Source organism: Helicoverpa armigera, chromosome 5 (genome assembly GCF_030705265.1).
Source record: "Helicoverpa armigera isolate CAAS_96S chromosome 5, ASM3070526v1, whole genome shotgun sequence".
Lineage (NCBI taxonomy): Eukaryota > Metazoa > Arthropoda > Insecta > Lepidoptera > Noctuidae > Helicoverpa > Helicoverpa armigera.
The window spans coordinates 4,478,105-4,490,028 of record NC_087124.1 but is presented as its reverse complement, the minus strand read 5'-3'; the positions used below and the strand labels follow the sequence as shown (position 1 = coordinate 4,490,028).

Genomic DNA, 11,924 nt, shown 5'->3' with positions numbered 1-11,924 from the left:
TTGAAATCATTTATTTAAAATTAAGATATAATGTTAAATTATAAATAAATATGTAAGTTAAATATAAAAATATATTAATGTCAAATATAATCTTGAGCGTTTAATTTGAGACATTTTCTTCCTGCATTTTCATGTAACTCTGTAAGACAAACGTATAAGGTTGACAATAATATCGTCTCATTTAACACATTTTAAATAAACGAGCTAAATCAATACTAATTAAATAATCTTGTCTAACTAAGATGAAAAACGTTAGTTTTGATATTTGGCCAATTATCTGACGAAAACAATTCATTCTTTGTTTATATACTGCGAGTTACTGAACCTATTTACTATCTATCCCTGAATAATAAAGGCTATATAAGTATATTTTATCCGGGTACGGGACATATTACCCACAGAATGCCGAAGAAACCACATAAAACAGTTAGTCGTTAATAAATGAAAGTACTTATGTACCTGTGCAGCTTGCTTGTGCAAAAGCGAGGCCATATTCATGCCGGTCTCCGAGACCATCTTGCGGAAATATCCCTTCTTATTCTGCAGGAGTATGTGTGGGTGGTCGAACTCCATCAGACGACCTGCGTCTAGCACTAATATCTGGGAAAAATAGATAGGGATGATAAAGTTGTAGATCTAATTCAGTACTTGAAAGTTCCGTGGAACTTTCCGTTTCCGTTGAAAATATATTTTCCATAGCATTTGAAGTTCTGTTAGGTAGGCTTATTTCATGAAAATCCCACCTTTTATATTTTTATGTTATTATCAATTTCTTTGCCTGAGTGGTGGAAGACCTGGTGCCATTCGCCATGTATAAACTCATTTTATATACCACATAAATAGCAATTTAATTGAAAAGGGAATATGTTCAAAACCAGTATTAATATACATATATTTTTTAAATAACAACGAACCTTATCAGAATCAATAATAGTATTGAGCCTGTGTGCCACAGTGAGCACGGTACACTGATTGAAGTGCAGCCTGATAGCCGTTTGTATGAGCTTGTCGGTCTGTGCATCCACATTGGCCGTTGCTTCGTCTAACACCAGTATCTTATCGTTGTGTACAATCGCCCTGGCTAAGCATACGAGTTGACGCTCTCCCACGCTGAAGTTCGAACCGCCTTCTGCTACTTGCTTGTATAGAGAATCTGCCAGAAAATATTTATGTTTAACTAGGTCGTATAAGTAATTGAAGATTAGCTGCCTAATATTATGTTAGGTTTTTTGTGTATTCTTAGGCCAATAACGGCCATTCAAAAATTGCCATCGCGGACGGTATTTCACGTCCACACGGCGGGGTATTGGTAAAGTTTTCAACTAGCAATAATCGCACCTCGGATTAACCTCATTGGTTACGATATTGCCTCTGCGCAAAGTTAACTGTGCCACGCGGCGCCGCCCGCCTCACCAAACCCGCCGCAGCAAACGATAGCGCGAGCTAACTCGACCGCAACGCCATCTAGTTGCTTCAAGGGAACTAACATTACGGAGGGTGAGGAGCTGCTATTGTGTTGCATGTATTTTCAAAAGCGAACAGGTTATATTGGCTAAGAAGAGTCAATGCGTAAAGGGGAACGGAGAATCAGTCACAAGGGTTATAATAATGGAAGTAGGTCAGCTTTTGAATTGCTGCATCACTCCAAACGAATTTGTCTCTCTAGAACTTATTCCCTTCTTCCAATGAAACATTCGTTTATTGGATAAAACCTTGTACTTAACGTGTTATATTAAAAATATAATGACTAACCCTCGTCTCCCTCTGCCTGCAATTCAACATTGTTTAAAGCTTTTATTAGCAGCGCATCGGGATATTGGTCAAATGGATCCAAATTCTTTCTTATTGTACCGCTGAACAGTACTGGCTCCTATTTCAGAAATATTTATTTATTACCATTGGCTAAGAAAGTGTGTATGTGTAAAACAAGTATATATGTTTTATTAATGCAGTCTTAAATTAGATTAAATATTTTAGACCCTGATCTTACGCAGGTTAGACCGTCCCAGATTCACACGGTTATAAATCTATATTTTTCTTATGCACCACTATCTATTGCCGTAAACAGCATAGCATAGTATAGCAGTTCACAAGCTGCTGAAGACCTTATTCTATGACATTTGGCGAATAACATCAATATTCAGTGTTTATAGATATATCTTACTTGAGGAATAATAGACAACTTCTCCCTCAAATCGTGCAGTCCGATACTAGTGATATCAACGCCATCTATAGTGACTGTTCCCTCTAAGTACGCCAATCGGAACAACGCTTGTATGATGGACGACTTGCCCGCGCCCGTTCTACCAACGATGCCGATCTGCAAATATTTCAAACGACAATAGAAAATGTTTGAAAATAATCTGCTGGAAGGTACAGGAGATGCCCTCATTATCTACATAGGTACTTCCAAACCATCAAAGTACACTAGTTTACCTTTTTTTATGTTTTCAGATATGTCTAATTAGAACAAGATATGACTAAGTACAAGGCCACAAGCTACACCCGAATCTTTAAAATGTTCGTTATCTGTGGTTAAATACGAATAACAATGGACATTTTTCTGTGGTTAGTAAAAATGTACCTTTTCCCGAGGTCGAATGGAGACGTTTAGTTTAAACAGCACGTAGCTTCCATCGGGAGAGTACTTCAGACTCAAGTTATCAAAGTTTATCGCGCCCTCTGCTGGCCAGTCCGCCGGGGGCTTCTTGTCTTGAGACTGTTTTTAAAAAATTGAGTAAGAGATATGATAACGACTTTAGATAGTTTGAAATTTTAACTAATAAATTCCAGCTAGCTAGATAAGTGTATTTTTGTTTAATCCATTGAATTAATACAGCTATTTATTTTAATAATCTAGCAATATTTTGTTAATTAGCTGACGTAACCAAGGATCAACAAAATTAAGCTCTCGGTCACCTACATTAAAGCTCAATATTCATCAAGTGTATTTCATGTAATACTTCCTTACACTTCTCAAGCCAGACTCCTGAGGCAGTTTAGTGTACTCCAGCACTCGCTCAACGCTGGTCATTTGGTTCTCCATCTCGGCTGACTGTCGCATGCCCCATTGGAATATACCAGTTAGGGATATGGATTGAGTGATCGCTAAACCGACGTTACTGCCGTCCATATCTAAAATGCAGAAGTTTGTTTAAAAGAATTAGCTCAAGGTAATAAAATAATGCCGACTAAGGACTACCTTCCACCTTTCATGGGCGGTTTAACCATCATCGTCACCAGGGAACTCTTTCGCATATCGATCTCCACATAAAACTCCGTATACTCCTACGGCTTAGTAAGTAGTAAAAACTAAAAAATAAAGTAGAAAATATATGCAAAAAAGTCACAATCTACCAAGCCCCTTTTAGCTATGTTGAGGTCGGGTCGGCCTCCAGCCATTATAGATCCAGCTCAAATTTTTATCTGAAGTTTGGGGGAAAATTATATTTTGTATGATTAAGCACTACTAACCCGTCTTCATTAAACAGCTGAAAGTGACACACATGATGAACATCAAACAGATGAGGTCCAAAAAGTATCCGAACGCCCGACTGCAGGTTATGAAGAGGTACCAAGCGGCGCTGTGCAGGTCCTGATGACGATCGAACTCCTCGGCTAGGAGGAACTCGGCGCCAAACGATCGAATGGTGGCCAGACCGAGGATCGTGGCGTTCACGTGACCGAAGACAGGACTGCGGGCTGGTGAGATTGTATTCTATTGAGCATTTATTCAGAAAATATTTATGTATGGTCTATTATACTGATACATCTTTAGCGGTAAAGTTCATAAGAAGACAAGGGCTAAAGTGATTAACGATATGTACAATGAGAGATAACTAATTGAATAGGGTGGTTAAGCAATGAATTAGTTTGTTTCAAAATAACTTACTGATTCCTTCAAGCCGCTTGACAGCTCCAGTAGTTCTGATGTAGATCACGCGGAAGATATAGAATATCACCATTGCAGCTGCGATAGGAATCGAAAGAGTGATGTCTGTCATCAATATCACCAATAGGACTCCTGCCAGGTTTAATATTATCTGTAAAAATAATACAATTCTATTTATACCTACGTGCCTTTTGTAGGACCCTTTTTTCTAGGATACCTATTATTTGGTAAAAGATGTGCTATACCTAAATGTTATTTACCTGAAAGCAATCAATCATAGCTTGTGGCAGCATTTCATCTACAGCGCCCATATCTTTGCTAAATCTATTCAGAATTCTTCCTGACGGATTGCTATGGAAGAAGCTCATCGGCGATCGCGAAATAGATTCAAACATTTGGTCGTGTAACCTAGAAAATGAAGGTAGATACTAAATAGAACCCTGAAATTAAACCATGATACTACCTACTTGGTCAAAGTTTGTTTAATACTAACTTGATAGAAGATTTCATGCACAAAGAAAAGAAAAAGAACGCTCGTATCAAAGCGACCATGATTGTTGCCAAAGTAATTATGCCGAAAATATAAACGAACTCCCTTCGTCCCAACCCCCACTCTGCCCATATGAGAACGTCCGTTGTTGGGTCTCCCGACAATCGGTCCTCGACGTTACTCCTGAAACAACATCGACATGGCATATTGAAGTTAATAAGGCCATAAAGTATGAAAAGTAAATATAAAGTGAAGTATTGGCCTTACCACAAACTGATCCAATAATCGCAAGCACTGGCACAAAACTGTGCGAGCAGAAACAAGAAACAAACGATGATGAAGAAACAAAATGGAGCTCCCGCCATGAAGTACTCGCGGTACACTGAACCTTGCACTCGACCAATGGTCTGTGCCTCTGCTTCAGGCTTTTGATCCTGAAATCATTATTGAATACTTAAGAATTTACTGAACGGGACTGATGAATTAACTGTATGTAGATTGATTAAAAGTATTGAATCTTCTTAGGAATAAGTTGTAATTGGGTGGAGGGGGACAGATGGACAATACAGCTGGATTCGGTTAGCCCGGAAGCTATCACCAACATCAACATAGTTTCCAAAAGGTTAGACTGATAATGGTTATGAATATTTGAGGATATAAGAATATATATTATCTTACAGCACAGCTATTGTCGAGCATCATAGACCAATGCCGTCTGTGCAAGCTTAAAGTACTGTGCTGAAATAGCATCGAAGTGCTTTGGACGCCCTGCATATTTTCATCTTCATGTACTTCACGCACATTTTCGTTCATCAGCTTAATTATCTTTAGTTCATTTTCCTGAAAGAAAAAAATATATTCAAGATTTCAATCCAAATTCCGTATTTGTCTCTCGTCTCTGTGATTTTTCAAACAAAAGTAATAATTACGTCAAGTTCGTCAAAAGCTCCATCTGCGATTATTTTTCCTTTGTCCAGTATTACAACCTGATCTACAGACTTGATAAACTGCAGTTGATGAGTTACCAGCACAACGGTCTTATTGGCCAAATATCTGCGAATTAGAATGGAGAATGCTAAGTTGTAAGAAGAAATTATAATCGTAGGCTAAGCTTGGCGCGTTACAGACCTTTTGATGCACCTTTCGAAAATGTGTTTAGCGACTTGAGTATCTACAGCTGAAAGTGGATCATCCAATAAGTAGATATCCGCCTGAAACAAAACCATTTGTTGTATATAAACCATGGCTTGATACAACTAACTTTGGATTATGTAACCACCTCTTTGTAAACCGCTCTGGCTAAGTTAATCCTGGCGCGTTGACCTCCGCTGAGGGACACGCCACGTTCTCCAACAATGGTTTTGTCTCCGTGGGGAAACAGAGATATGTCACGTTCGAGCGCGCACACCTTGCACACCTCCATGTAACGTGATTTTTGAAATGTCTGGCCGAAAAGAATGTTTTGTCTCACAGAACCTGTAACAATGGGCAAGATAAAGTTCACATCATACTTAATGAAAAGTAATCTTTCAAATAATATACGACTCATTAATAGAGGGAAAGTAGACCAACATCGAAACATTTCGCCCATTCTCCTTTCGAGTTGATTTTCTTATCCCAAAAACGTGATACTACTACAACTCCTTACCAACGAAAAGCCATGGGTCCTGACTGGCATAACTAACGCTTCCGTTAGTCTGCATAGTGCCACTAGAGCAGGGCAGCTCACTCAGTACCATGTGGAGTAGCGTAGACTTGCCAGATCCCACGGCCCCGATCACAGTCGTAAGGGACCCAGCGAAAATCTGCAATTCCATTTTGATCAAAATAATAAATGTTAATAGGAATTAAACACATCACGAGTTGCATGAAGGGCTTTAGAATAACTTAATTTACCGTCAGTTCCAAATTGGAAACGTCATCTTTACCCACTGATCGCAACCATCTGCTCGAAGCATTATCAAACTGTATCGCTATTTCATCTTTGCGGATCTCTGTGTATTCAATAAAAAACATTATTTTAATTTGCTGTTGAGCTATATAAAAATGGCAAGGTCTCCAATTGATTACCTCTAACTTTTTCTTTCGGATTATCTTTATCCTTTGAACTCCCGGGCTGAGGCGCTTGTAGATCCTCTGAACTTTTAGGTTCTATTTTAAGAAATTCATCATTAATTAGTTCCCGAAGGTAATTTATTTAACTACAAGTTGATATGACAAATAATACCTAAGATAGTGACTCGTTTCTTCTGCGTTGGTTGCGTTGGGACCTCTTGGGTGTTGACATGTAGTCTGGGAGGAAGACTACAGACTTCACTCAGTAGATAGTCTCGAATCCTTTGTATAGCTACGTTCATTTCTGCTATCTACAATTTTACATGATGTAGGTAAGTAATACGTATTCAGATGATTGAAAACTAGAAAAGGCTTCAGCTGTGTTTAGCTAAGCATTTTCATGATAGCAAGAATGTCAAGCGAACAGTTTTTTCTAAGCTCAGAGAACGCCAAAAGCCATATCGAGGACCGATAGCTAATTTTGGAAGAATAATAAATTGATTACTAAGCAGCTTGAAAGAAACTAAGCAGTTACGGACAAATATTACCTGTCCAACAGCTTGAGGGAAATACAGCGTCATAGTTTGCTTCGTAATATTATAGTAACAGGTCAGGAAGAATACGTTCTCAACGGTGATGCGGTTCACATACGTCACGTACAGCAACACCGTGACAAAGATACCGAATCGCGAAGTGAACATGATGAAGGACATTATCACTCCTCTAATGTACGATGTCATTTTGATGTAGAATATTTCTTGGCTGTTAATCAGAATTATATTTGTACCTAACATTGTGCATTTGGATTGTACTTGATTCACGTGTGCAACTGCGTAGGCATGTGACGCAATAAATAATTTACAGGTGCAGCACGTGCACGTTTAAGATATTCATCAATTTTGAATTTTTGTTTATGTAGGTGGTTGTCGACTGCAATAATCAGAATATATAAAAGCCCTTATCTTAGTTTAGCTACTTCCCTCGTATTTAAAAATGCAATAACCTTATTTAGATCCCCTTTATATACTCACCGACGAACTGTATCAATTATTTTCCTAAACGGTTGCTCCCACGTATACATTTTGATAACTTCCATCCCCATAATGATTTCTTTCATCAGTCTCACTCGCTCGTCCGATTTCTCCGCGGTTCCTTTTCTGTAGTAAGCAGTGTTTGTTCCCAAAAATACTGGAAACCATTAAACGTTTTTGTGGGGTAAATTATAGCTTTCAAAAAGGTTCTATTAGTTCTGCTTACTTTGGAATGGTATAACTGCTATGATGATGAGAGATCCATACACTGCTGCCATGCCCATTTCCCGATACAAATAAACTGTCATCAACTGCAAAATTTAAGTATACCTAATAAGTAGATGTACAAGCTACCCATTATTATAAAATAATCATTTATTGTTTTGTACCATGGTTTCTACGGGTCCTATCCACAGATAGTGAGCGAAGAGTGGTCCCGTGTCGAAGCGGTTGACATCGTTTGCCATAAGGTTAAGCACTAACCCACCACTGCTCTCCGTCATCGCCTGGATGTTCACTTTCAATGCCTGGAAGTATTAGTTTCGAAGTATAATGACTTTCACTCTCCTTTGTCTCTCTACTTTCGTCAGCATTTCGTTAAGAATAGCCACTGCTACCTTTTTTGCAATGTCACGTTTAAGGTTCTATATACAATACCTTTCTATAAATAAGACTGCAGACGCCAACTCTCATCTTCATCCCCATATGCATGACTCCCATCATGAAGGGGTGTTGCACCATGATGTTGAAGGTGCTGCAGAAGACGATGCCAAACGCGAAGAACACCGCTTCGCCCCAAGACACACTCCCTTCCATGTCGTAGTACGAGAACAAACGGTACAAGTACGTGGAGTTGTTCCTGAATGAAATACAGGTGTAAATTAATGGATTGAAGGTTCAACAATACCAACGGTATTCAGCAATCTATTATGTATTTTTTTAAGGAACTGTACCTATGTAACTTAAATACATGATGTAGTTTTTGGCTTATTCAACAGTGGCTGGCCTTTAACTCATCAACTAATGGTTGATTTCGCTACACAAGCTAAATATTTAAAACACTTACGTTTGATTATCATCTTGGACGGGACTGTAGTAACGTAGCAGTAGCCCAAGAAATAATGGCTGCTGCAACCTGTTCAGAAAACGAACTCTTTGTTTATTTAGTTTGGTTTGGACTACTTTTTGATCATGTGCGTGAAACTTTACCTGATAAGAAATTCCATAGCCGCCAAGATGAGGCCGTACAGCATGAGTTCAGTGCCAAATACTTTGATGAGCACTTTCCAGAGACTGGGTTTGCATCTTGGTCCGCGCCGCCTGGCGTTCTGCACTTCCCGGTCCCAAGCTTTTTGTACAGCATCCCCTATAATGTAGTTAGACCTTTAAAATGTGATTAAAAATAGGTAACAACCAGGCCCGCCGTAAGCGGGCGGCACATCCTAGGGGGCGGCAAATCGAGCGACTTATCACGTTATATTAAAAAAAAAAACAATATCTTTTTACCAATTATTTGATTTCAATATTTCCAAACACAGCAATAGCGCTAAGAATATTACTTACACTGCCGGTTTCAGTTACATCTGTTGATCATTTTCAAAATTAAAAATTATTACGATTTAAGATCAACAATTGGCGTAGCGTGGGGGAGAGAGCAGGGGGGGCAAGTGCCCTAGGCGGCACTATTTAGGGGGCGGCAAAATTAACCCATACGGCAAAATTAAACCATAATTACGTAATAAAAATATTTTTACTAAAAATAGATGAGTAGATTAGCAATAAAATTTCAGAAAAACCGCCCTCGCTTTGGTCGTCCCCTATCAATTTTGACGGGTTCATCCTTTGCATCCCCAAAAAAATTCGCGCTAGCTGCGCTCGCGCCTCCATGTCAGATATCGCAGTCAGTAGCGGTTTTAGGGTAGGGCGCGGTTGGGCGACGGCCCAGGGCGCCGGATATACCAATCCTTGATCAGAATGTTACTCCTATTTTTGTTTTAAATTTCATCAAAGATTGCAACTTACAAGAACTGTATCCAAATGAATGGATAGCATCAGGGCCATCTTAACCTATGGTGCAGCGTGTGCGAATAACCCGGGCGCCGCGGGCTCAGGGGCACCCAAGGCAAATTTGTGTTTAATTCGGCGTTAAATTTGAGAAATTATCGAAGAAACACTACTTTTATGTCCCAAAACTCAAAAATTTTCGCGCTCGCTTCGCTCGCGTTTTCCTTACTTTACGCTTCAATTTTTTATCACATATAGCTACTTTTAATGTCCGAATACTCAAAAAAATTCGCCCTCCCTTCGCTCGCGGCTTCTTCACTTCACTGTCGCTTTTTACTATATATGTTTAGGACTTTTAGTGATCCAAAACTCAAAAATTTTCGGGCTTGCTTCACTTTACGGTTGTTTTTATTTTTCAAGATTTTTTTAGTCTACCCTAGCAAAAAGGGAGCGTTCTTTTAAGTTCTTTTATTAATAAGAAAGTAACTTCTAGTTTCCATATGAACTTTCGTATTTACGGTACTACTTTAAGTCCCAAAATTTTAATACATAGGCGCCATCATCAACAAAGACTTATGTACGTTTGGGAAAAATTTATTTAATAATTTATTAATAAAAAATAATTTAATTTTTGTTTTGAGTTCTAAAATATTGCAAAAAATTTCGCGCTCGCTTCGCTCGCGCAATCAGAAGACTCATTCGCGTGTTTTTGCATTCACCAACCAGCAACCGCTGGTTGAGTTAAAACCGGCACTGATCGCAATTTATCTTTGTTTAATTGTTGAGGCCTTCAATTCCGAAAAATCATTTTTCGCGCACGTCCGTTATAGCTTTTTGTTCACTTTGGCTTTTTATGGTATGTTTACTTCATGAAAACTCTAAGGAAAAAATCGCGCTCGCGGCTTCATGTACTTCATTTCTGTGCATATCTTAACTTTTGTGTCCTTAGACTAAATAAATTTCGCGCTCGCTTCGCTCGCGCTTCCTTACATATGAAATATGTCTCATGCGTTGATTTTTTCAACGGTAAAGCCACAAAAAAACATTAATAACATATTTTACTGAAATTAAACATTGCTGTAAATAATTTAAGTTCGTTAGTTTAAGTTACCCATAATCTGTTCTAAGCACTTTGATATACATTATCCGGACCCCTGGACCCCTTATATATTTTTTGACAAAACCCAGTATAATATGTAGTCGTAGGGCGGCATAATCGGTTTTGCACGCGGGCGAACAAACAGCTAGCGGCGGGCCTGGTAACAACCTACTTCTAGGTAGGTTTCAACTATTTTTTTTTAGGTGGAAACGTGTGACAGGACTTTTTCCGGGTAAAACCGGTTACTTTCATGTACCTATCTATAGTCGAGAAGGGTATTGCGGAAGTATTGCTCATTGGTCGTAGATTACTTAGTTAGACGAATAACTGATGAAATATTACCGAGAACATTGGAGCGATGTTCAGGCAGGGGTGCATAGAGATCTTTGTCTTGAATATCACGACTGTATCCCAGTTTAAATGTTTCCAGTGTCCACCTTTGGAATAAAACATTCACTTGAATTAGGTACATACTCCACTTTCAAAGTAACAGTAGCTTATTTGGCTAGCGGTCGAGTAATAAATCGGCAAGTGTTAAGTTCATCTTAAATATTAGGGCATTTTCCAAAAACTGAACTATTTTCTTAGAACGCCGTTTTTTCTATGTTCTTTCTACAGTCGACTACATACCCGAATGTCAAGATAGAAAACAAGTTAGCTCCATATCGAGGATTTATTTCTCTCCTCTGTTTAGGCCCAGTGTCCATTTCGATAGGATCTCAATAATAAAATCGTTTGGATCCAAAACACATGTACCTCTGTACCTACCTAAATTGGATTGCATAATCTAGTTAGCCACGATCAAGCGGCTGGCTTAGACCCACATATAGATTTCTACAGTAACGTAAAAACATTAATATTCTTCAGTAATCCAGCTTTAGGTATCTAATGTTTCGGGTAATACGGGTTCGTATACCGGTATCAAACAAAATGTACATGCTTGCTTATCACATTACGCAGTTCTGAATTGAAATCATCATCAGGAATGAGAAAATTACGAAGTAAGTAGTGTTACCTACCCAACTGTTATTATACCGATTGGTCCTAAAGTCATAGGTAATGTAAATGTGACTCGCACTATTTACAATAAAATAATAAATAAGTCCTAAAATCTTTACGATACGTGAGTAAGTACCTAAATAAATAAAGCGTTTTGTTCTTTGTTAAGCTTATCCACTTTACTGCAAACGTGACTATTGGCTAAATTATAATGAATAATTAAATAAGAATATTGATAAAAATAAACAAGAAAATCTATAAAAGGATTCGTTGTGGTGTGAAATGTTGACTAATATAAAAAATGCTGTCCTACATTGGAATTATTTGTCTCCTCTTGACCTGTTGTCTTTGTGG

General features: G+C 38.4%; 1 protein-coding gene and 1 non-coding gene across 2 annotated transcripts; both read right to left on the bottom strand.

Annotated features, from left to right (window-relative positions):
* Positions 1 to 81: 81 nt before the first annotated feature.
* Positions 82 to 11,436, bottom strand: LOC110371647 (ATP-binding cassette sub-family C member 4). Its single transcript, XM_064034941.1, has 29 exons — positions 11,202 to 11,436; positions 10,914 to 11,008; positions 8,678 to 8,834; positions 8,535 to 8,603; positions 8,126 to 8,327; positions 7,858 to 7,995; positions 7,695 to 7,779; positions 7,469 to 7,625; positions 6,986 to 7,199; positions 6,610 to 6,748; positions 6,453 to 6,533; positions 6,279 to 6,376; positions 6,031 to 6,187; positions 5,662 to 5,858; positions 5,511 to 5,593; positions 5,312 to 5,435; positions 5,061 to 5,222; positions 4,650 to 4,816; positions 4,386 to 4,565; positions 4,153 to 4,300; positions 3,893 to 4,043; positions 3,475 to 3,702; positions 2,972 to 3,135; positions 2,585 to 2,719; positions 2,165 to 2,320; positions 1,753 to 1,870; positions 915 to 1,153; positions 460 to 600; positions 82 to 139 (listed from the first exon to the last, which is right to left on the bottom strand). Exons 1-29 carry the CDS (start codon positions 11,276 to 11,278, stop codon positions 101 to 103), a joined length of 4,101 nt encoding a protein of 1,366 aa, XP_063891011.1. The 5' UTR covers positions 11,279 to 11,436; the 3' UTR covers positions 82 to 100.
* LOC126055117 (U4 spliceosomal RNA) lies at positions 1,244 to 1,383 on the bottom strand. The gene has a single exon (XR_007511242.1). It is a non-coding gene; the product is annotated as a U4 spliceosomal RNA (small nuclear RNA).
* Positions 11,437 to 11,924: the final 488 nt, after the last annotated feature.